The following is a 25087-nucleotide window of genomic DNA, read 5'->3' as shown; positions in this document are numbered from 1 at the left end:
AAGTAATCTACATTAAGCTTGTGGTTGCTTAAATTCAGTACAATGACATGTGAGGTGAAGTGATATAGATAAATATTTAAACTCATGAAGTGCATAGAGGCACTTGACCTGTGTGGAAGACTGTCGTCTTATTATGAGCCATTGTTGAGATATACAGCACACCTGTGAAAACAACTAATATGCTCAACCCTGTATGAAACATCTAAAAATACATGATGGAGAAGCTGTGTTGAATATGTAAGTGTAAGACTTTGCCACTGTGGGCAGAGCATGCAACTACTGTGTGATGTCGCGTTGCAGTTTTGTTTTTGTTTTTTGAGCTGATGAGCAAGCTACACATTATCAGATCAAGAGCTGTCTGAGAACTACTCAAAGAGAGGGAAACAGAGAGTGTGCAGCGTTTCCATGAGCAGTTTTTCTGCACCTTGACTCGTGTGTGTGTGTGTGTGTGTAGCATCAGCATCATGTTTTTGTTTATTTGTTTTGTTGGATTAAAAATAATTAAATAAACTGGTGATCATGCTTATGGATCACCATGGCACATATCTCCAGCCATATGATTTATTTATGCAGATGAAAAAGTGAGTGTGAATGTGTCTGACATCACAGTGTTTTTGTGCACTGTGCAAAAGTGATTGCCTCTGATTGTGAGTGAGAGCGGTGATTTTGCAGACCACCAGCTATTGTGAAGAAAAAAAAAAAAAAGAGTGAAAAAGAGACAAATTACTACATTGTAGACGAAGAGAAATAATCATAGGAAAAAGGTTTTGTGTTGATCAGCCGAAAAACAACTACAATGTCATTTTCTGCTTTTAAGAAAGGATTGTTCACACAAACACAGACAGAGAGAGAGAGAGAGAGATGTGTGTTGATTAAACAGTGATGATAATGAACATGTTTTAGTTTGTCACTTTCAGGTGAAAAGCAGACCTGTATCAATTTTCCACATGCAACAGTCGGAAGAAAGTTATAGTTTAACATCATTGGAAACATGCAGGCCAAGTTTCTGGCTGACTTATTTACAGTGCCATGTGTTTCTCAACCTCACAAGCGAGCTCACTCCTCCCTGAAGATAAGGAATGCAGCTCCAAAGCAATAACATGATAAAGAGACAGCAGCAAGTCCTGAGCACAAAAAGTCCCAGCAAAGCAGCAGCAATGTGGATAAACAGCAGCAGAAGAAGAAAGCAAACCCATCTTCCTGTCTGATTGGTTGAATTTCACGGAGGGGCGAGCAAGATGGCAGCGTGAAGAGGAGTTTTTGTTTGAGTTCTCAGCACGAGACACTTATTTGATGTCTTTCTGGCCTTCGGGACTTTTTTGGAGATCAGCGCGCTAAACTTGCTGGATCTGAGGCCAGGGTCTGCGGCGGCAGCATGTTGAAATGCTCAAAAAGGACTGAGTGACTCGGGCAAGCCACATGCGGCTAGCGACATGAAAGAAATGGACCCTTCATGATGCGTTCAACGTGCCAGCGCTGTGGTGGGAAAGGCTCCATCATAAACACGCCCTGCGCCGAGGTTCAGGCCAAGAAGAAGAAGACGATGACTTCCAAGCCCAAGAAGGTCGGCCTCAGCGTGGGCGAGCTGATTGTGAAAGCCGTGGCCGCTTCCAAGGAGCGCAACGGCCTGTCTGTGGCCGCTCTCAAGAAGGCTCTGGCTGCCGGAGGCTACGATGTGGACAAGAACAAGGCCCGTGTCAAGACCGCCATCAAGAGCCTGGTGGCGAAGGGCACTCTGGTGCAGACCAAGGGCACCAGGACCTCCGGATCCTTCAAGATGAACAAGGCTACTGAGAGCAAAGCCAAGAAGCCCGCCGCGGCCAAAGCCAAGAAACCGGCAGCAGCTGCTAAGAAGTCGCCCAAGAAGGCAGCAGCAGCACTTCAGCTACTAGACAGGACAAAGCTGAAGGAGAACTGCCGGGACTGTTGAAGAGGGAGAGGACAAAAGAGTGAGAGGACAACAGAGTGAGAAGACTAGGTGAGAACACATAGGAATTATTTAATGTGGGAAATCAAAATTTGGGTTAGCAAACCTGGGGAAAAGAAAACTGACTGCTTAAGTTGGAAAATTGAGACGGAGTCTGAAACATTGCGAAAATAGAAACATATACAAAATCACACACACACAAGCAGAACATGCATTAACCCTACTAACAATTCCAAACACAAAATGACTCATGAAGACTCATAGCACATTAGTTAAGAAATGATTAAATAATAGCAGAGAAATGTGTAGGAAAGGCAGCTTTAAGAACATGCTCTGCTGGATATGCAGCTCCACAGACATGCATTAAACCTGCCTAATAACACTAACCCATGCAATGAAAATTAGCTTGTTATCTTTCATCAGTGTTACAATAGTGTCAATTTAGCAGACACTTGTTATCAAATGCTGAATTTATCCTAAAGAAAAAAATTGACTCTACAAGTTGCAGGACAACAATTTAACTTTTGTGGGAAAAAAAAAAAAAAAAAAAAATCCTGGTTTGATAAATCAGTGATCAGACAATAAATTTAGTGTTAAAATGGTAAATTGGGAGAAGCTTCCTGCTTGATTGAGGCAGCATAAGTAATTTACTGTATGAGGGAAATTGTCTTTTGTGATACTATTTTGAACATGCTTTTCTGTCGTCCTGTCAACTTAGTGGGTTAATAGCTGATATGCAAATTAGTTGATCGGTTTTAGATTAATGAAAGGTGACTGAATTCTAGCACGAGTGAATGAGATGTGTTGGAGTTTGTTGTGTGTTGAGTAGAGACTCTAAAACACTGAGTTTCCTGCTTTGATGTGCGAGTGAATCCTGTATTTAGATACACAACTCTGAATACGTCAGAACAGACTGTTTTGTGAAGTGCATGACAGCATGTCACATGTTTTATGATGAAGGGAAAAAGGAAAAATTGAATAAAATAGATCTGTGGCTTAAATGAGTGAAGAGCACAGACCGGGTGATTAAACTCATAGCTAATATGACATTAGGGTTATGTTGTGTGTTGTGCAGCTGATGGTTGATTTGGAGTTAATCTAGCTGATGATTTTTCTTTTGTTGTGAAGTTGAGCCTGCCGATTAGTATGATGGTATGATAAACCATGCTAATGGTATGATTTACCCTCCTGAGATGAGGAGCTTGTGTCATGACTTAACAAGGCCTTTTTATTTTGATACTTTCACAGTGCACTGAAAGTTTTGTTTGATAATCTCTGTTCTTTAAGCAGATCTGCACGTCGGGAATTAAAAGCGCTACACGTCGTCGAGAAAATTGTGCCAAGTGAGTTCTCCACATTTAAATGGACTCTGGAGAAAGCCACTTATTTGGGACAATTATTAAATGACAGTCCCAGTCCAAAAGGATTCAGCGATGTAATCCAAACTAAAGTTCTTCTTTTTCTTTTTGAAATGACGTCATTTTGCTGAGAGTGGACACTAAATGCGACGATAGGTTCCACTATCAGCAAAGAAAGAAAGAATGAATGCATGAATGAGTGAGTGAAAGGAAAACAAACTGACTGACTGGTAAAAGCTGACAAAAGCTGACAAGACTTTACTGATGTAACACGACTGTGTGAAGTTGACCCCCGCCTGGCAGGGGTGCAGATGAGTCTGTGTGTGTTTCCTTTTACAGGAGCAGAAAGATGACAGCAACACTCGAGGTTGCGTGATGATTTAACCTTTTAAATGCCATTTTCTGTGTCTGTGCATTTATCAGGTGTGTTATTCATAGGCTTGAGTTGCTCACAGAGATATCTGTGACAAAGTATGCATACGCCTGCGCAAGCGCTAACATTTGCATTTTCGTTTTTACAGCATTACGGTTCTTCATGTGTTTGATCATGTGATTTATAGGAATACTGGCTAATGTTTCTCTACTACAAGATTTCTGGGTTTATGTGTGAAGAAAACTGTAGTTACAGGCATATGTTGATGGAGAAATTAATATAGTTTGAGACATACTGTGATGAGACCAGTGTTACTGTTTCCACAGCGAGTGTTAACTTTATGGTGTTTTATGGCACCTCTAGAATCTGTTGACCTGTGTCTGACCTCCGTCTGACCACAGTCAATGTGTATTGCTAATGTTTGTTTCTTTGAGAATGCTGTAGTAGATTCAGCTGAAGCGGACAAGTGACATGAGTAAAACAAATAAGAGATTACGGTATTTATGGAATAGTTTATTATGGGCTCATTTGCTGGCCACTTTTGAACCCATAATAATAATATATGAGTGGAGTGACTTTGCTTAAGAGAAGTCACTGATTACATTAATGTTAACAGAGTACATGGGATAATCCATGTCTGAGGTGAATTAGGGTAATAGTTGTAGTTACTGCTTTGAGAAAACCTGCACATGACACTTGTCTTGCTGATGTTGAATGCTTATTACTCTTATGATACAATTGTTTACAGGTATGAAGTTTGATTTCACTTCCAGATTTTGCTTTCCAGGCCGTGATGGTGTGTATGCAGGCTCCTGGGAGAGCCAGGTGTTAAGCAAACTTAATATGCAACACACGCTAACATCTTTTATTGCAGGGTTACGGAGCTACTCCAGAGGAGATGCCCTGATGTTGCCTGGGACATGATCTAGCTAATCTTTTTCTTTAAGACAGGGATCCAGGTTTGGTGAGTTGACGCATGGGAATGTCCATGCGTCAAGAGGTGGAGTGCAAGGATTAACATTAAACAATGTTTACTATTATTGTTGCAGTGATTTGTGTGATTAGCCGTTTATTTACAAATATTAAACCTATGCAAGTGGTGCATCCATGTTCAGATGAGGCTTTGATGGCCTATAAGTGAAGTTCACTGAACTAAAGAATGTGGTTTGATGATTGTTGACATGCTCTCCAAATAGAAGTTTTTCTTCTTAGCAAGGAAATACAGGTGCAGCAGTAATCTCCTGAGAAATCTTCAGAGGCCCAGTGAGAAGCGTGAACTATTCCAGGCATAGCTGACAGGACCAGGCAGTGGTTGAGGTCAAAGATCAAGCTGGTTGGGGCCCATCATGAAATCAGACCTTGGAGCCACAGCAAGGACCATGAAACTGCCTGCAAAATAGAGGAGAGGATCGTCCACAAGATGGGAGAGAGGCTTCAGGAGGATCAGAGATCATCTTCAGCACAGCAGACATCACACAGAGAGCTGTGCTACTAAGCTTCCAGGAAATCAAGAGGAGACTTCCCACAGCAAGATTTTAAATAAAATGAAAGATTCAATATTGACGCTGAGGAAGACGACTAAGGTGTACGACGTGCTCTGCCTTAAACCTTCAGCAGCGTTGGAACATGAAAACTCGTGGGATGAGGGGAGCGTGCCAAGCTCCATCGACAGCGCAGAAGGAGTTCGAGGATGACATCATGATTCTGTGAAAGCACAGGAACCAGAAGCTATGGTGGTGATGACAGCAGTTTCCTATGAACATCACCTAATGCTGTGCCACTATACTGTGCATACGATGACACTCTGAAGGCTGCTGGGATCATAACAGCAGTAAGATGACGGAACCCAGCACCCTTTCCACAGAGAGCTTTTTCTGCAGAGCGTGGACAATGAAGGAGTCATAAATATCCCCCTCACAAGACGAAGGTCTGAAGTCAGGTGATGGGGGCTGGTAAGAGGCCATAAAACTAGAGTGCTGAGAGGTCTGCAGCTTGGAAATAGCTGAGACCCATGTTGACGAACCACAAAACCAACTAGTATGTTTGAATGTCTATTCTACATACATTTGGACTCTGGTCCTATGGACAGTGATGGAAACAACTGGAAGAGACATTCATGACGCCCTGCAGAGCTTAAACCACTCTGCAGAGAGACATGTGATGTGCACACCCGGAGGAAGCACCACCAAGTTGAGATGTTTTTGAAAATGTTACTTTTTTAGTTTCACTATTACATTAACAATTTCTTTGGTTGCTCGTAAGATGCAGTTTGCCATGAGATGAGCTCAATGAATGGGGTAACTGCTAATACATTTATTAAACTGTGTACCTTTCAGTAATTTAGGGTGATTTGACATATGCTGAGTATAAAAAGGTTTGCATTGAAACTGTCAGACATGAGGTATTCATACCTGGGAACTTTTCAGGCATAAAGGTCAAAAAGGGGGGAAATGTTAGATTTGTATTGTTTATTGTCATTTATGCTTAGAAATATTTACTTATATATGCTTAGAGTTTTGTAATTAGTTGTAGATTGGTAGAGGTTTTGATCCTTGATAGTCTGCAAACTTTGTGTGTATTAGACAGCACTTTGGGAGCATGAGAGGTCATACCGTGTCTTATTGTTTTATGGTAGGATTAACGTAGTTGCGTCTGTTCTAGTCTAAGTGCTCTTTGTTTAGATGAACTGCAGGACTTCCTCACCGTGTTATCTAGGATGAACCATCTAGGGTGAGGGGGAGGCTACCCTCTTCCTGACCAAGGATGTTTGACCCTTTGATCAGCAGTCCACACACACACACACACACACACACACACACACACACACACACACACACACAGGCAAGGTATTCTTTGTGTGTATGTAGACGTCATATGTTAATGAATCTATGCATATTCATGTAACCTCAATAAAAGGACAGTGTATGGGAGAACGGACGAGAGCTACTGGGGTCAAGCGAAGGAACGGCGCTCTGTCTGGTTCTCTCCCGTGCACGAGTACCATGAAGAAGTTTGCCTACTTGTGTCTTGCTTGCAGTGTAATTATATTGTCTTAACGTTCCAGCGAATAGGTTCAAGCTACAAACCTATCAGCCTACATATGCTATTCTACATGCTTTTAAACCGTTTAAAATTACAATTCATAGTTTTATATGTGAATTATATAATGTTACATTACTATTAAACAAATGACTGACTAAAGTATTTTAGGCTTTAGTTTACTTCAGCCATAATCCATATAAATCAAGTATCATACAAAAATAAAAATAGCTTCAAATACAGTCATGAATATGACTTTAAGGACTTCAGTTATATTACACCAACATGTCTTATAGCACTAAGGAAACACTGAATGACCTGGTGGTTTATGTCCATAAAACTACTCATCTAAGATTACCACAAAGTAAAAGATCTCTTAGCAAAATTATGCAACATTTTAGGCACTACTGCCCCGATCAACTCAGAGAGCTGGGATTTTTTATTCTATACATGAACTACTGTTACAGCAACAGACATGAGCTACTGGTGTCCCACACAACAACTCAATGTGAAGCAGCCACACACATGCCTGCTCCTCTCGTTAACTGAGGTAAACTGCTGGCGTATTTGTTTTACATCTATACTGTCCAGTCTGTCCTGGTGGACATACAGCAGCATTGTTTAATCTCATTTGAGTCATTGTTGACCTTAGCCATGTTTTTAGTCTTCTGAGGGCACTGAAGCTTCTTTCAGCCTCAGTACATGCGTTTTATCCTCAGATTAAAATTATTACTATGTGCTTGATGTGCCTCACCTTTGGCCCTGGCTCCTCCCCTCTGACTGCACTAGGACATATTGCTACCTGATAAAATAACACATCAGAATCAGAATCAGAAAGGGTTTTATTGCCAAATGTTGAGCAGGTTTACAAGATTAGGAAATTGCTGCGGTGCTTCAGTGCAAACATAGTGTCATAAATAAGAATTAAAAGTGCTATGTAGAAAGATATGTGCATGAGATATACATGAGATATATACATGAGAATAAGAATTATGAGTGCTACGTAGAAAGATATATACATGAGTGCAGGTGGTGATCAGTGCCAGACATGAAATGATGCAGTGACACAGCGTAGGGTCATGTGTTAGTGGTGGGAACAGTCATATGGTTATTGTTCATGTGTCCAACAGCAGAGGGGAAGAAACTGTTCTTATGGCGAGAGGTTCTGGTGCGAATGGACCGGAGCCTCCTGCCTGAGGGGAGCAGGTCAAACAGACTGTGTCCAGGGTGAGACGGGTCAGCTGTGATCCGAGCTGCACGCCGCAGTGTCCTGGAGGTGTACAGGTCCTGCAGAGATGGGAGTCTGCAGCCAATCACCTTCTCAGCAGAGCGCACAACACGCTGCAGTCTCTGTTTGTCCCTGATAGTGGCTCCAGCGTACCACACGGTGATGGAGGAGGTGAGGATGGACTCGATGATTGCAGTGTAGAACTGCATCATCGTCCGTGTTGGCAGGTTGAATTTCTTCAGCTGCCTCAGGAAGTACATCCTCTGCTGGGCTTTCTTAATGACGGAGGTGATGGTGGGCTCCCACTTCAGGTCCTGGGTGAGGACCTGACATTGATTCGTACCATATAAAAAGTGAGACGTGTCAATTCAGATTCTTTGTCAAACATACACTAATGAATCAATTTACATCAGCAGCCTGACAATTGTCATGATGATAAATACTAGTTAATCTATAGCACCAACTCATCAGTCAGTCACCTGTGACCTCACCTCTTCACCTCTGTCTGAGCTACAACATGGCAGAGCTGCCTCTGTCACCTGATAAACAACAGTGAGACATTCCACATACATGCAGTCACACACGTGCTTCAAATATAGTCATGAACCAACAAGTCTTCATCCAGTTTCACCTGTGATCTTGTGTCACCATTACTCTCTGAGCTTTGTGTTGGTTCTTCTGTCACCTGACAAATAGGACATACATGACAATAAGAATAAAATGTGGAGCTGCTTCAGTGTTTCTGTCACTTTGTGCAGATCTTGACTCGTCAGTAATGTTTGTAGGCTGAGTGCATTTTTAAAACAATTTGTGCAAACTGCACTACAAGGTGGATATTTGCAAAATCATGATGATATTTTGTCTCAAAAATTAACCCTATGAATACGTCAGTGCCATTAGGATGAAATTATTGTGTAGCACATTTCATTCATAATGTTGTAAATCCAAGCCCATTATGTATTCATGATTTGAATCCTGGGTTGTGCGAAATCCCAGAAATAAACCCTAGGCAAAGTGAATCTGTGAACTAAGAATTAGGTCTGTTAGGTTATGTTGTGGTGATCCTTGGTTTGGGACAAGGGCGTAGATTCGGCATGGACAGAAGGGACATGTCCCCACCAATAATTTGATCTCTTCGAGTAAAGAAAAACAAATCCGATAGAAAGAAAAAAAAAATCGATCTGTCAGCGTCTCATTCACCCAGTGGAGCAGAAAGAGTTAAATTACGTCCTCTACTGGAGTCCTATGTCATGTGACAAATATGGCCAATGTGATTGGCTGTGCCTTTCAGGGAGCTCTGTTTAGTAGTGATGTGCGATACCACTGATTTTCTTTCCGATCCAATACCAAGTAATATTCAGGGTGGTATCGACGATACTGATCCGATACCGATACTTTATACAAAAACTTATTTTATTTATTGTATCTCAAATTATAGCGTCATAATGATTACAGGACAACAGATTATTTGTTCTTATCACTTAATAATGCAGGGTTCATCATATAGAAATAAAACAAACTGAAGTTGTGCCATTGGAACATGTTGCCTGCCTGCAGCACTAAAGGACTCTGAGAGACGTCTGTCTCGCCCTAGCAGCACCTGACTCTCTCCTCCTCTTCAGTTCACCTCAACATACGCTCGTCATATTCTGCGATATGATTTACTCTGAGGTGTTTGACAAGGTTAGTGATGTTGCCACAATCATACATGCCAACCCTCCCGATTTTTCCGAGAGAATACCGAATTTCAGTGCCCTCCCGAAAATCTCCCGGAGCCACCATTCTCCCGAATTTCGCCCGATTTTCTAAGACAACAAAATTGAAAAATCATATTGCAGAATTCATAGCGTGGCCCAGCCAATTCCAGTTTCCAACAATGGCAGCAGCAACTTAGTTTTAATATTGCTCTTATTTCTCTTTTTGGGTCGCAAAAAAACTTTAAACATATTTTCAGGTGAGAATGTAGCTGTGTAAACTTCAAGTATCTGAGCCGATCGACACATCGTCTTCAAACCCCCACGGTCTTTCGCTACTCGGGTTAAACATGATATATAAGTCACTTTGATAATTTAAAAATGTTATTGTTTGGCTTTTTCAGTGTTTTATTTGTTCGTGAGTAAATCGGTTTGGCTGATATTAAAGTTATTAGATTTGATTAAATTAAATTTGACTTTATTAATCCTTCGGAAGGGTTCCTCCGGGGTTTTCACACAGCTGAATAAACGTCAAACAGAAAATGGTTAAACAGAAGTGTGAGACGGTCGAGAGTTTACGTCAGTGCCCGGTTATATTTTAGATAGCATGGAGCAGACAGCAGAGTTTCACTCCACCTAGGGAGCTCGTGACGTACTACCCGGCTTTCTTTAGACCGTTAAGGCCGGGTCCTCAGGTGGAAGCAGCCTCTGAAAGTGGACACCCCCGCTGTTTCCGGGCTGGCCAATAATAATGGTGAAATTTAACGTATTTTATCCGATAAATAAACCCTGTAAAATGTATTTTCCCCCCCCAAACGCCCTTTTGAATGTCTCCCTAGTATGGCCACAACTAGGGTTGCCAACTCCCTGAAAAATAAATAAGGGACACCTCGTGGCCAGGGTCGGGCAACCCAGTTGTCTTCACCCTTCCCAGTGTGGTAGCTCTTTTTTTGTGTGTGTGAAATTATTTTTTAACCATTTGACTTGAACTTGATTTAAGCAGATGCATATTCTTTGTGATATGACCATATGGGAAACAAATGATCATTTAGCCATTTATTTTTAGCTCACAATGACAACATTAACACAGTAAAACAGGTCTCTTTCTTAAACAGAAGCCTGTCATGCTTAACTTTTGAGAATATAAGTAAATCTTTCTTTAAAAGAACTCTGTCCTGCTTAACTTAAAATTATATAAATTAATAGAAAGCAATAGAACAAAAATATTCTTGTGACAGTGCACATATAGTGCATTTAGTACAATTGGCTTCAGTTGAGGTATTATTTCAGCTTTTCTAAAGCTAATCAGCTGCTCCTGTTTGTAAACCCGCTTGTTCCCATGATTACACATCATAACTCATCATCATTATTCATCTATGTATTACTTTTATGTATTATTCATCTATTTGTTGTAATCATCTATCCTTGCAGTTGTTTATTACACAAAATAAATTATATTATCACACTTCTGGCCACATAGCGCTGATATTCACCGCACATGCCCATATTAACCTTAACCAGAGGGTTTAAACAACAAACCAGTGTTTACATACCATATCTGCTTCTGCCGTGGCCTGGTGGACAAAAAATTGGTTAAGGGTTCCCCGAGCTTTCACGCCCCTCATGTTCTTCTTGTGCCCACCACTAGAAGCATGCCTATGGAAAAAGTGCGCCGGCACACAGTGCAGTGCGCTTTATAGGTGTTATCGTGCACTTTCCCAGCCAGGTGTTTTCCTTTTCCCAGTCCTCCCTGTACTTTTGCAGCCTTTTTTCTTTTCTTTCTCTGAGGGGAACAAACATTGCTGCTCTAACGCTGGGCTTACACTGTGCGATTTTTGGCCCATTTTGAGCCGATTTTTGAGTCGTGCGACCGATTTGGTGATCGGCCCGATTTTGGCCTTCATCGTGCATCGTGTAGTATACGTGGGGTAACGAGAAGCGATTAACACCTCACGACCAGCTCCCGATCATCAATCGCTCGTGAGGGTGTCACCACAGCCGCTCACACTGCTCACGCGCAAACACGTAAACATCGGTGAAAAAGATGGCGCAGCACGGCTGTGCAGCGTGTGATCTGGACACAAGTGATGGAGGCACTTGTAGAACTTTGGAAAGCTCATCCGAGCCTTTTCGATGTGGCATCACAAAATTATCACGACCACAACAACCGTGAAAATAGTTGGATCTACACTGCTGCTCAATCACAGCTGCCTGATCAATGTTTTTCATTAGCAATTTAGCAAAGTTGATGGTGGTGGTGGTGTGTCTGTGTGAGTGAAAGACACAGAGAGCGAGCGACAGAATTTCTGTTATAACCTTCATGTTATGTTGGCACAGTGTGAGCACTCAGGTCGCATCAGAGCATCGGGCCGTATAGTGTGAGACCCTGCATCGTGACCTGCAAACTTCTAATCCCTGCGAGTCAATCGTGCAGTTTGAGCAAGAGCTGAATAACGTGACTGAAAAAAATCGCACAGTGTCTGCCCAGCTTTAGGTGTACTGTCATCCAAGACTTGCACCGCAGTGTCGGCGTTTATTTCCCTGTTGGCCATGCTTGTTGTTGTGGTCATCTGTTGTCTTCCGGTATTTTCTCCGCAAGCGACCTTTCCTCGACCAATGAGATAATCTGAATTGTCATACTCGAATTGTCATAAGTGTGGTGTCAGCTCATTGGTCACAAAGCAGGAGAGGGGCTGGGAATTATGTTTTCAAACAAAGCGTTAATTCCATTAACATTTATAGACTACTTTTGATTCTCACTGTATTACGGGACAAAGTGCGTCCCTTATTAGCTCAATACGGGACGTGTACTTTTGTTTCTAAATACGGGACGATTCCGTTTTTTAAGGGACGGTTGGCAACCCTAGCCACAACACCTCACTCTAGGAGCACTTTTTTTGCCACATGTATTGCAAACCACGTCTCAGCTGTGTGTGGAGGTAAAATACGTCCGCACATGACTTCAATTACGCTCAGCCATTGTTGTGAGTGCGCACGCCAAGGGGCTGCGAGACATTTATACAGCCGTATTTCGCACATGACTATGAAAGGCGGAAGAGGAAGTAGTTCCTTTGAATGTAGACAATCCGAATGTTATAGTTTCTTTCCACTGTGTTCCTGTTAATGATAAACTACAAATTTACTCTAAATTACTAAAATATCGATATTTTAATGTGAGAATCGATTCTAGAACATAAATGATTGGTATCGGAGGAATCGATATTTCAGGATCGATCCGCACATCACTACTGTTTAGTTTTAGCAGCAGCAAGCCTGCGCTGCGAGGAGGACGGCAGCACAAAGGAAGAACCTGGATATAAGAAAGTATTTTTCAAAGAAACTTGTAAGTCACTTAAAGCCAAGTTCACTCATAAAATGTGTCCGTCATAATAACGTTACAGGCTATGCTAGGCTTTGTCCCACATCAGTCTAAAACTGTATGTAACCATGAATAACGTGTTTTGGAAACTAACTGCACAACAGGCAGCAGTATTAGTTCTCTCAGTCTCAGAGCAGCATTTCTAATTTTGATTGAAACTGTCAGAGAAAACTGCAGCTTTGAGCAGCCAGGATATTAGTTTACAGAGGCTGTTAAAAATATATGTCTAACGTTAAAATGTTGGTGACATTTGGAAGCAGCAGGGCCCCTCCTCTTTCGACAGGTTGTGTGTGAGACTTTAAATCATCAAACTGTAAATTGTAAATTTTAAATTGTTATTGATCCGTTTACCCCTAGTCCTAAATGTAGCTGTTGCTGTTCTGTGAGTCTATTGTGCAAGTGGTGTGATATGCCCATGTAGAAAGGACGGCACTGCAACGCTGGACTTGCTCTTACTCTGGGCTCCCTCTTTATTCTGGCCACTGGTACAAAGAAAACAGCACACAGTCGTCTTAACAGTGTGCAAAGCAACTGCAACATTCAGTTGACCAGCTTGGGAGGTTTTTTTTCCTTTTTCTTTCCAAACATAACACTTAACAAATGACTAAGATATATTTATACAACACAACATCAACAAAGTCTTTCTTTTAAAAGTTGAAACCAAACCTGTGATCGTATAGTAGCAGTATTATTTATTTAGTGATAAGAGACATTATATCTCCTTTTTCCTAACCAACAACAATAACATATAAAAACAGCTTTTCTATTATAAAACAATCATCATTGTTCATCATTTTTTTTCCCTATACAACAGCATCAATTAAAAGTTATACTTAACAGCGCCTACCTGGTACAAAGAAAACAGCACACAGTCTTCATTAACAGTGTGCAAAGCAACTACAACATTCAGTTCTGTTAAAAAGAATTATAACAATTACAATCTCATAGAGAAACATTAGAGCAAGTCAAAAAGCACCCGATTAGCTAACGAGTACTAGCTTAGCATGCTAACTAAAAATGCTACTCGTGAATAAAGTTACTACCCATGCATCAAAATGCCTGTAACTTTCAGGATACATGCTAGTACTGCTTACAATCAAAATACATGTTGACAATTACCACTATAAGAATGTTTTCATTAATACACATACAAAATTGACAACAGTATCGCTCACAAGCACCTACCACCAGCTTGGGAGTTTTTTTTCCTTTGCTCAGGCATGCGCTGTGCAGCAATTTGGAACCTTAACAGTGCAGTTGCTGTGTTTGTCCACCAGGTGGCTCCAACTATTCACAAAGCACATCAATTTTGAGGAAATTCATTAAGCTATTTTCTAACTCTGTTACATAAAGTGTATATTTATTTTCTTACTCTTCTTATATTTATTGTTTGTTTACTGCTGTAACTGTAGCGCCTTGTGTAGCGGAGATACCAATAAAGTTTACTTTGACTTCAGCAGCAAGCAGGCGCAAGCAGGGCTCTCGCGCTCACTTTTCGCGTATAGAATTTTGAAAAAACATCGGTGCAAATGTCTGGTGTTTTCGTGTTTGTTGTTTTGTTTTTATTTTCCTTTATTTTGCGAGTTGGTTATTAGATGCTGCTCCAGCCAGCCAGAGAATCCCCCGCCGCCCCGCCCTCTCCTCCCTGTGCCGCAAGCAGTAGGCACACCTCGCAAACGGAGGGCGCCCTTACTCCCAGCAAATGGGCAATAGAAAACCGATTGGTGCCTATGCCATTCCCAGTATGCGCTGACTGATGTCGGGGCAGCATGAGTACGAGCAATTTTTTTTTTTTTTTGCCGATACCTGTGATGCCGCCCCCACGACGATGCCGCCCCGGGCAACCGCCCGTGTCGCTCGTATCAAAAACCGCTACTGCACACGCCCAAACACCGGGTAGGTCAGAGTTCTGGGGAAACTATATACAGGAAAGATTGGTTACACAAAGTCACAGGTTAACACTAAGAAAACGTTCACGAGCGCTAGAGTAGATCACTAACGTGTTGTTGGAAAGGCTGTCAGCTGTGTGGGGGAGCCCCCTTCTGGCGAGAGAGCATAGTTGCACTATTGGGCATATGTTCCCGGTTTCAGTTTGAGCTAACATATGTTCGCTGTGTAGCTAGTTCATGCTACTGATGCTAGTTGTTATACTACATACTTGTTACCTGTAAGCTAAAACCATTTGGTGTTTTGTGATATATTGTTGTTGGGTGTATTGGCAATCTATGTCATGTGCTGTAAGGGTTTGGGAGTAATGTATGAAACTTGTGCATGTAAATGTTCATATAGGAATTCCCATTTGTAGTTCTGGTTAGATTCGAAGAAAGCTAATGAATCATAATTCATGACTTAGATGTTTATTACATTCAGTATTCTGTATATGTTCTGTTCAAAGACCACACCCACACACCCCTCACCATTCTGTAAGCCTGCGTTTGCATTACTGTGTTGCTGTCCTTTGCTGTTAAGCTAAGGAATCACAGTAAAGACGGTATAACCTTTATCTGTACGTCCTGTGTGCTCTGACCGACACCCCAAGGTGAACACCACTGCTATTCAGCCAACGCCTATCCAGTCCTGTGTTAAACCCAAATTAACATTGGTCCTTCGAGCCGGAGGTGCTTTCCTTGGATCCTAAAGATGCAGCCTAGTTTCTTCTCCAGTGAAGATGCCTCAGAATCAACTCGCCCAAGGCACCAAGTACAACCTCCTCCCTAACTTGCAGACGATGAGGTGAACTTGGTGGGAATGGCAGACCTCAGCCTTATGGCCAACCATGTGAACCAGACAGAGGTGGTTACCTGTCACAGCAATGGGACCAAAGACCACCCCAATGCAGGTACCCCCTCTGTCTTCCTCCCAACGTATGCAGCCCATCAGTGTTCCCACAGTTAGTTCCCATACACTTAAAATAGATGCACAAATGAGTCCATGGCCGCAGTATGACAATAGGCAGGACATCCGTGTTCAACAAGAATACCAAAGGCCATACTTTTGCCCACCAACAGCTCAGAGTACTCCACCAAAGGATACTACAATGATTGATACATTGGATAGGATGATGGGTGAACTACAGCTGTTAAAGGAGCGGACACTGACAGCTAGTTGGCCAACCCCGCCATTCCCCAACAGTGCGCCTTCCTTTCAGTTTGAACATCCACCTATCATTCAGCCACATCTGAAGCCTTCTTTGCATGAGCAGTTTGCTGCTAGGGCTTATCGCAGTTCCCAGAGTCAAGCCCACACCAACATCTGGAACCAGCAGCCTGTTGCAGAGGTACCAAGACCTATCACACCAGCATTGCAATATAAACCTCATCCATCCCCAGCCTACCAGCCACCACATGTAATGGCACAAGAGAAAACATACAGGGGTCCAACTCCAAGTATTCCTGATCTCATTAAGAAGGACCCAAGTGAGTTTGCCCAGTTAAAGATCACACTTGATAATCTGCTGCCACCAGATGGGACAGAGCTTTTCGAGTTTCAGATACTGATGGATCATTTGAAACTAGATGAAGCCCGCCTCATAGCTGATCCATACCTCAATTCTCTGACACCATGGCAGCCCAATCAGAGAAGTTTGGTCAGCCCACCAGTTAGCCCTCAGGAAGATTGCTGGTGTTATGGATGCACCGGACATTCTTCGTGGGGATGTGGAGGCTTTTGAAAGATTCGCACTGCAGATCCGGGCTCTTGTTGGTATGCTGAAGACCCTTGGTCTGGATGGTTAAGTGAAACTGAAATGTGGCTCTCACAAATTAACATATGTCTCCTACAATCATCCAGCGATGAGAGCCGTCCCGTAATATATACAGACATAAAAAATAATGAGAGCAAACATCACACAAAATTGAAAAATGTGTAAGAAAGAAAAGAAGGGAAGAACAGATATAAAGGCTCAGTAATGCTCAATGTTATTGGATATACTGAAAATTAAATCAGATGTTTAATTTTTATGAATATTTCGTGAAATTGCAACATTTGCCTGAGACACTTAATACTGTAAGGTAAAAACTCTACAATAATACAGATAGAAAACAGAGAAACCCCCAATATTCATATGAGCTCCTATGAGCAAGGACTTTGGCGATAGTGAAAAGGAGGACATTCCTTTTAACAGGAAGTAACCTCCAGCAGAAATAGGCTAAGGTGGTGGTGACCATCTGACATGACTGGTTAGTTTGCATTTAAAGTCCAACATCTCCCTCTAGTGGCCATATATAAACCATGTGTTAGGATGGTATTAATGTAAAATGTGAATCATAGTGTTCCAGTCAGTCATCAGTGTGTCTCTGCACAGCTGTAATTAAAATGTGTTCAGAGGGCCTCAGTGTCTGAATGGTTCCAGTTCAGCTCCATAACAGCAGCGTCCCTGGTTTGATTCCTGTGTTTCAGCTCATATTTGCCTCTCTCACTGAGGAGGGCGTCCACACACACACACTAACCACTAACTCTATTTGAACCAATAGAAAGCTGGTGCTCAGAGGAAGAGGGCGGGCTTTACTTGGTGTCAGTGACAGAAATGAAAAAACGCTCAAATGAATGAGAAGGACGATGAAGGAAACATCTGTGCTGTGTCTGCTCTGTAAGTAGAATCTCTGTGTTTGTTTGAATTCTTGTACTTTGACTGTCTGCTCTCCTGATAACTGATGATGGAGGAGAAGACATGAAAAACAAATCAGGCTGAATTCAAGTTCAAACACCACGAGGACCAACTGCAGGTCTGAACTGACTCTTTATCTTTGCTCAGGAGTCGAGGAAACACAGCAGGCAGTGAAAAGATCAAATCATTCACTCATTATATCAACACAGCTGGACAGTGGACACGTGACTTTACTGGAGTAGTTAAAAGTAGTGATCTGTGTCTCTGTGTCTCTACCCAAACTATAGTCACTGCACATAATCATTAATTTAAATGTTGTTTTTTGGATAAAAACTGCAGTAGAAGTCCAAAATGTGTGAATACATTGATGGCATCAACAAATTTGAAGAAGCGGTTATGTGTTATGTGTTTTCTTGTCCAAACTTCATTGAAACATGTTGCTGGCATCAAATAGAAAATGAGCAGATATATCAGAGAGACAAGTTTGTGTGTTTGTCAGCTGTTTGTGTGGAGTTGTTCTTTATGTTCACCTGAAATCAACCTGAGTGTCATTTCTCTTTAGTTCTGATCTCACTGCTGAGCTGCACAACAAACCAAGGTCAGTAACCTTCTTCTGTCACAGTTTAAACCTGATAAATGCTCACTGATATTACCTGATTCATATAGTCACGATGGTGCTCACACATAAAACGTATTAAATGAAGGATTCATTAGAGAATTATAACAGTTTTGACAAAAGTATAACAAATCCAATATTTTTCATTTTAACCCTCACAGCTCGTCTGACTGTGAGTCCCAGCACCTCTCAGATCTTTAAAGGAGACTTTGTGTCTCTGAGCTGTGAGGAGGACGACAGCTCTGCTGGATGGACTCTGAGGAGAAACACAACAAAGAAACAGAGAACTCAGTGTGGAGATGGGTGGGGAAAACCAGCTGGTTCTTCCTGTAAGATTGGTGTAACAGCACCTCATGACAGTGGAGTTTACTGGTGTGAGTCCAGAGAGGGTCCCATCAGTAACATGGTTAACCTGACAGTCACTGGTAAGCTGAGTGTGTGGAGTTAGTGTTGATGAAGCTGTGTGTAAATGGATGAAATGCTGTAGTTTGTCTCTGTGTTGAGGTGGATCAGTGATCCTGCAGAGTCCTGTCCTCCCTGTGATGGAGGGAGATGACGTCACTCTGCTCTGTAAAACAAAGACCACTCCCTCCAACCTCCCAGCTGCTTTCTATAAAGATGGCTCCCTCATCAGGAAGCAGCCTACAGGTCACATGACCATCCAGCATGTTTCCAGGTCTGATGAAGGCCTCTACAAGTGTGACATCAGCGGTCATGGAGAGTCTCCATCCAGCTGGATCACTGTCACAGGTGACACACTCACCTGTCTGTGTTTCTGCAGCTTTCAACATTCACAATGTGACGACACTTAATGACTGTGTTTGCTTTATTTTAGGGGAACACACCACCACACCTCCACCTAAATCCACCTCTCCTCCTGATTCCACCTCCATCGCTGTTCCTCCATCACTCTCTCGACCTCTTCTCGCTGTGCTTTCATGTGTTGGATCAGTCTGTGTTGTGGTTCTACTGGTGTTACTGGTTCTGCTGGTGAGACGATGTGTTTATAGGAAACCTGAAGGTGAGACTCAGACTTCCTGATCTTTCACGTCTGAGTTTGTTTAGTAGAATAAAGTTCACATTAATTATGATCACAGTAACTTTCTTGAATGTGATCTTTTTTTAGCTATTTAACTTATATTATTGTTTATTTTGGATCATTTCAACAGATCAAGAAGAAACTGAAGAAGATGAAATCATCACTCATGTCATGTACTCTTTTGTCAAAACACCAAATTATCAACAGCCAATCACACAAAACAGAGGTAGTACTTTGAAACATATACAACATAACTGAGATGTTAAATTTGCTTCTAGAAGGACTTTTGTGCAGCTTTACATTGTGAAAATATATAAGGAAAATAGAATAGTTGTGTATTATGTTATAGTTTCATGAAGACTGTTGCTGACTTTGATGGATTATGAGGACATGTAGAATCAGAGGGATGATCAGAAGTTTAAAAATGTTTGCCCGATCAAAAGCTAAAATCACAATATTTAAGTTGAACTCTGTACTTACTGAGTGTTGTTCACTGTGAGCTGGACTGTGTGTTTGTGGTCTGTGGTTGAAGCTAACAGCTCTGCAGTCGTCCAGCATCCTGTTTCTGATAGAAAGAAAACACTTCAGCTGCAGGTGTTTCAGCACAGAGCTGCTCATTTTAAAATACGAAGGATCGTGGAGACATATTTTGAAAAAGTATTTCAATAAAACCTAATTTTGGAGTTTCTGTAGCATTCTGACATGTTGAACATTCATCTTGAAGATGATTTTAGTTAACTGTAGTTGTAGCCTGAAGCTGATGAGACTTCTCACTGCAGTGTGTTCCGATCTGGCCAATGAGAGTGTTCATGTTGTGAGAACATGTTTGCTCTGTGGTTAAAGGTGTCAGACTGCACTGAAAGAAAGCATACATTCATATCACATAAGTAGTTCTTCGTGGTCACTTTGTGTATCACAGGTATTTATAAGTCTGTAAAAAGGTGTTGTTGTGTATAACAATCATCCCAAAGTCCCTTTATAATGGAACATTACAAATAACCAAAAACCAGTACTGTTGCAGTTTTATCTTCAGTAACCTTAATGTGTTTTATTCTGCAGACGCTGATCTAGCTGCAATTTCTCCAGCTGTGAGAACTGAAGAAGTCATAAAACAAACAACCATCAGACCAAGGAGACCCAGGTACAGCTACTCTGTATCTTTAACTGTAGACAGATGCAAGCTAGCTGATGATCAGTGGAACAACTTTCCTAAAAGCTGCTACTCTGTGCTATAGCATGTAACTTTCATACAATTTGAAAGCCTTGTGCTAAAAACAGATTCAAGTCCCAACAGCTCTGCTGCGGCTTCGTTCACAGACTAATGTTAGCCTTGTTTATGCTTCAGCATTAATTATGCAGCCTGACATAATTTAGGGGTTGAGATATTCACTGTAGAAAAACCACCAGGAACATTTGAGATTTCCCAGAATCCTTTTCAACTAATGTCCCTCAAAAAGCAACCGCCCCCTAGTTTCCAAATTTGTGTAACAATCAACAAAAAAATAATCTTAAAATTGTGTGTTTGTGTTCAGACTTTAAACCAGAGCCAGACGTCGTCTACTCTTCACTGAAGTAGTCCACCAGTCCAACCACTGACGTCCAGCTGCTGGTCTCTAACTGGTCCCCCCAGCACCTCAGACCAGAGGACATCCACATGCTGTTATTTTTCTTTGTCTTTTTCTCATTTAGAATATTACAATTCAAAAATCACAAATATGTATTTTTAACTGGAGTTTTAAAAGTGTTTTTCCTGCAAAATCAACAATGAAAATATAAATGTGTTAATGTTTCTTATGGCCACGGTAAGTTCCCTGTTATTTATATTCAAAATATGTCTCAGACAATCGTTTGTATTTCCCCATCAACAATTTAGTTTCTCTGCCTTAATAAAATTTTATTCTTTCTTATTTTCCACGTGTGGTTTTGTGGGTCTCACTAAGATGTCAGATGGAAAATTTGACTTCTTCCGGTTTGGTTGTGGCTAAAAAGAAAAAAAGAAGCATTAAACCACAGCAACAAAAACAATTTAGTGTTTGTTAATGATAACGCAAAGAGCTTTGTTTTAAATCACACTGAAACCAGCCAGCAGCTGCTTTCATGGCAGAACATTTTATTTTCGTTAATTAACTTATCAATGTTAAAATACAAATAACAGCCTAAACATTCTTCTTAAGTGAGTCTTTACCTTTATCTTTATTATTGACTACAAACTTCACATTTGAAACTTTTGTCTGCTAAACAAAAAATAAAGTAATCTAATTGTGTTAACTTGGACTAGAAAGTCACTGAGTGTCCATTTATCATTCCTCCATCTGGGAACATTCACAGTGTAACACTCAGAGCTTTAACATGAAGCCAGAGAGCTGAAGAGTTTAGAGATGAACTACAAACTGATGAACATGTGACTCAGACCGGACACGGCAGGCTTATCTCCTGAACCAGCTCAGAGACCCTTGTGTTACACCTCAGTGAAGCTTTATAAAACAATAAGTACCACTTAAAATCTGCTGCAATTTACTGGAGTAATGACTGTTACAGGAGAGCTCAAGCTCAATAGTATTGACACTGCCCCTAATATTGGTATTGAATTGAAACTACTTGGAAAGGATTGATGTTTGGATTCTATCCCTAAGTTCAGTATATATCCCACTGAGATCTGTTGAATTACATTCTTGGGAGATGAAAAACTAGACATCAAAGATTAACCTACTCGCCCAACATAGCTGCCTTATTAAACATTCATGCAGCAATTCATTATTTGATCATGAATGGAAAATATACAAGAAAAAGAGGAATTATTAAGAAATATTTCTAAATGCCCCTCATTGAATCACAACTCTATCATAGTGGAGGGATCAGTATGTCCCACGGGCTATGTTGTCAGGGGGCGTTTTCCCTCTTGTTAGGTTCTCTTACGTAAAATTGACTGCCCCTTGGAGAGGGACCAGACAAAGAGTGATTGAAGACCCCTATGAGTGAAAGATCTAGGGAACTTTTAACCCTGTCCAGGATAGGGTTACCTTGCCCTGTGGAGGGTACCAGTGGGTGAGTGCCTCATGGCCGGGCATTCATCCATGGCAAAGGGTGGAAACGCTGGCGGACTGATCCCTGAGTACTGAGACTAGCGAATGTTATGTCATGGAATGTAATACATTTATACTTTAATTTCTGAGAAAAATGGTATCCTGCCAAAACCCTGTTTTCCACCAGCTTTTGGCCAGCATTCCTTATTAAAGTTGACATTCAAATAATCTGCAAGCTTTCACTAAAAGATTAGAGAAGACAACCCCCCTCATAAAACATCCTGGCAAAATTGGTTTCATGAAAGGAAATTTTTATTTGCAACTTTACACAAATTTGATTTTGGAAACTCTTTCATAAGCTGATTAAAAATATTATGTGATTCCCAACAGCTTGTGTCAGGGTAAATGACCAAACATCCTCCAGCTTCTGTCTCCTGAGAGGAAGTCTGAATATAGAGAAGACAAGGTTGTTAGGACAGAACACTAAGAAATCACAAACAATTGCTGGAGAAGCTGGGGCAACACTGATAGTAGTTAGAACAACGATGCAGCAAAGAAGCAGATCCTCCTGCAGTCTTAAGTAGTGAGGAGAAAATCAGTCGCGATGAGAAGCCATCGGGTGATTAACCTGAATGAGCAAAAGGTGAACATTGTGAGGTCAGAGGCGGGGAGTTTCGTCCTGCTTTGCCGTGGCAAGACTTGTAAAGGCAGCAAAACAAAACACATCCTGCAGATCCGGGGGACCATGACAATTCGTCTACTTCTAAATTCCTTTGGAGAGAAATCCCCACTTATCAGCTTAGAAATGCTACAAAGGACCCAGGATAAAGGAGGACTAGATTTGCTTAAGCTTCAACACCACATTTTAGCCAGCCGGATGCAATTCATCTCAGGATAGTTAAAACATACCATTGTAGATGAGCCCTGGCTAGATGTACAGGGTGGGCCATTTATATGGATACACCGTAAAAAAATGGGAATGGTTGGTGATATTAAAGTCCTGTTTGTGGCACATTAGTATATGTGAGGGGGCAAACTCCTCAAGATGGGTGGTGACCATGGTGGCCATTTAGAAGTCGGCCATCTTGGATACAAATTTTGTTTTTTTTCAATAGGAAGAGGGCCATGTGACACATCTAACTTATTGGTAATGTCACAAGAAAAACAACGGTGTGCTTGGTTTCAACATAACTTTATTCTTTCATGAGTTATTTAGAAGTTTCTGACCACTTATAAAATGTGTTCAGGGTTGCATTGACAATCTAACACAATGGGCAGCACCATTGTGTTGGATTGTCAATGCAACCCTCTTCTCCCACTCTTCACACACTGATAGCAACACCGCAGGAGAAATGCCAGCACAGGTATCCAGTATCCGTAGTTTCAGGTGCTGCACATCTCGTATCTTCACACCATAGACAATTGCTTTCAGGTGACCCCAAAGATAAAAGTCTAAGCGGGTCAGATCGGGAGACCTTGGGGGCCATTCAACTGGCCCACGACGACCAATCCACTTTCCAGGAAACTGTTCATCTAGGAATGCTCAGACCTGGCACCCATAATGTGGTGGTGCACCATCTTGCTGGAAAAACTCAGGGAACGTGCCAGCTTCAGTGCATAAAGAGGGAAACATATCATGTAGCAATTTCAAATATCCAGTGGCCTTGAGGTTTCCATTGATGAAGAATGGACCCACTATCATTGTACCCCATATACCACGCCAAAACATCACTTTTGTTGTTCCAACAGCCTTGGAGGGATCATCCAATGTGGGTTAGCGTCAGACCAATAGCGGTGGTTTTGTTCGTTAACTTCACCATTCACATAAAAGTTTGCCTCATCACTGAACAAAATCTTCTACGTGAACTGAGGGTCCTGTTCCAATTTTTGTTTTGCCCATTCTGCAAATTCTGGGCAGTGATCTGGGTCATCCTCGTTGAGATGCTGCAGTAGCTGGAGTTTGTAAGGGTGCCATTTGTGAGTAGCTAATATCCGCCGAGGGGGATGTTCGACTAATGCAACTCTCCAGTGACATGCGACGAGTGCTACGCTGTGGGCTGTTGCTGAATGAAGCTAGGACAGCCACTGATGTTTCTTCATTAGTGACAGTTTTCTTGCGTCCACATTTTGGCAAATCCAACACTGAACCAGTTTCATGAAACTTAGCAAGCAGTTTGCTAACTGTAGCTTGGGAGATGGGTGGTCTCGTAGGGTGTCAACAGAACAATAAAATGATCAACTTCCCGTATTGGAGCTAAAAGGGATTGAATACTTGGAATATATATTCAAAGGAACAGACTTTATTCTGTTTGACAATTAGTTATACAATATGGGAAAAACAAGAATAGAGTTTTAGAATATCAACAAATTAAATCTTTATTTAAAAAGTAGTTTAAGCCTAATCAAGTTAAATTGTGTGTTGTACAATTTCTAATCTCAAAATCCCCAAATTACCGTCTAAAATTTACAGGACACCTTCCAAAATAGATGAATCAATATCCCTTCCTACTGCAAAATGGGAGCTGCATCTATTGGTCAACTTGGGAAAAAGAATACTGGTCTCAGATATGTTTAAAAATCTGTCCCAGTCTACAATTAATATAACACCAAATACTACATAGAGCGCAGTATGCAGGTCATCGGATGTTCAGGATGGATTTTACGTGCTCTGACAACTGCTCACTGTCAAGGGAATAAACCTGACAATTACATACACACTTTTTGCTTCTGTCCACCAGTTCAGAGGTTTTGGGTCTGTAGCTGCGCTGCTCCTGGGTGGGTCCATGGCTGGCTTGGGATCTTAGG

The 25087-nt window shown here is 41.5% G+C and overlaps 2 protein-coding genes across 2 annotated transcripts; both read left to right on the top strand.

The window, feature by feature from the left end:
* The first annotated feature begins 1143 nt into the window (after nucleotides 1-1143).
* LOC113010912 (histone H1-like) lies at nucleotides 1144-2146 on the top strand. Its single transcript, XM_026150192.1, has one exon. The coding sequence runs from the start codon at nucleotides 1454-1456 to the stop codon at nucleotides 1928-1930; it is 477 nt and encodes a 158-aa protein (XP_026005977.1). The 5' UTR covers nucleotides 1144-1453; the 3' UTR covers nucleotides 1931-2146.
* Nucleotides 2147-15746: 13600 nt separating this feature from the next.
* On the top strand, nucleotides 15747-18951 carry LOC113015074 (uncharacterized; the record flags this gene model as incomplete). The annotated part of the gene is made up of 4 exons (XM_026156999.1): nucleotides 15747-15837; nucleotides 16328-16584; nucleotides 18450-18645; nucleotides 18725-18951. Coding segments are annotated over exons 1-4 (771 nt in total), but the record flags the coding sequence as incomplete, so codon positions are not given.
* Nucleotides 18952-25087: the final 6136 nt, after the last annotated feature.

The sequence above is a fragment of the Astatotilapia calliptera genome, chromosome 3 (genome assembly GCF_900246225.1).
Source record: "Astatotilapia calliptera chromosome 3, fAstCal1.2, whole genome shotgun sequence".
Lineage (NCBI taxonomy): Eukaryota > Metazoa > Chordata > Actinopteri > Cichliformes > Cichlidae > Astatotilapia > Astatotilapia calliptera.
Note: the sequence above shows the minus strand (reverse complement) of the source record. Positions and strands in the feature narration are given on the sequence as shown.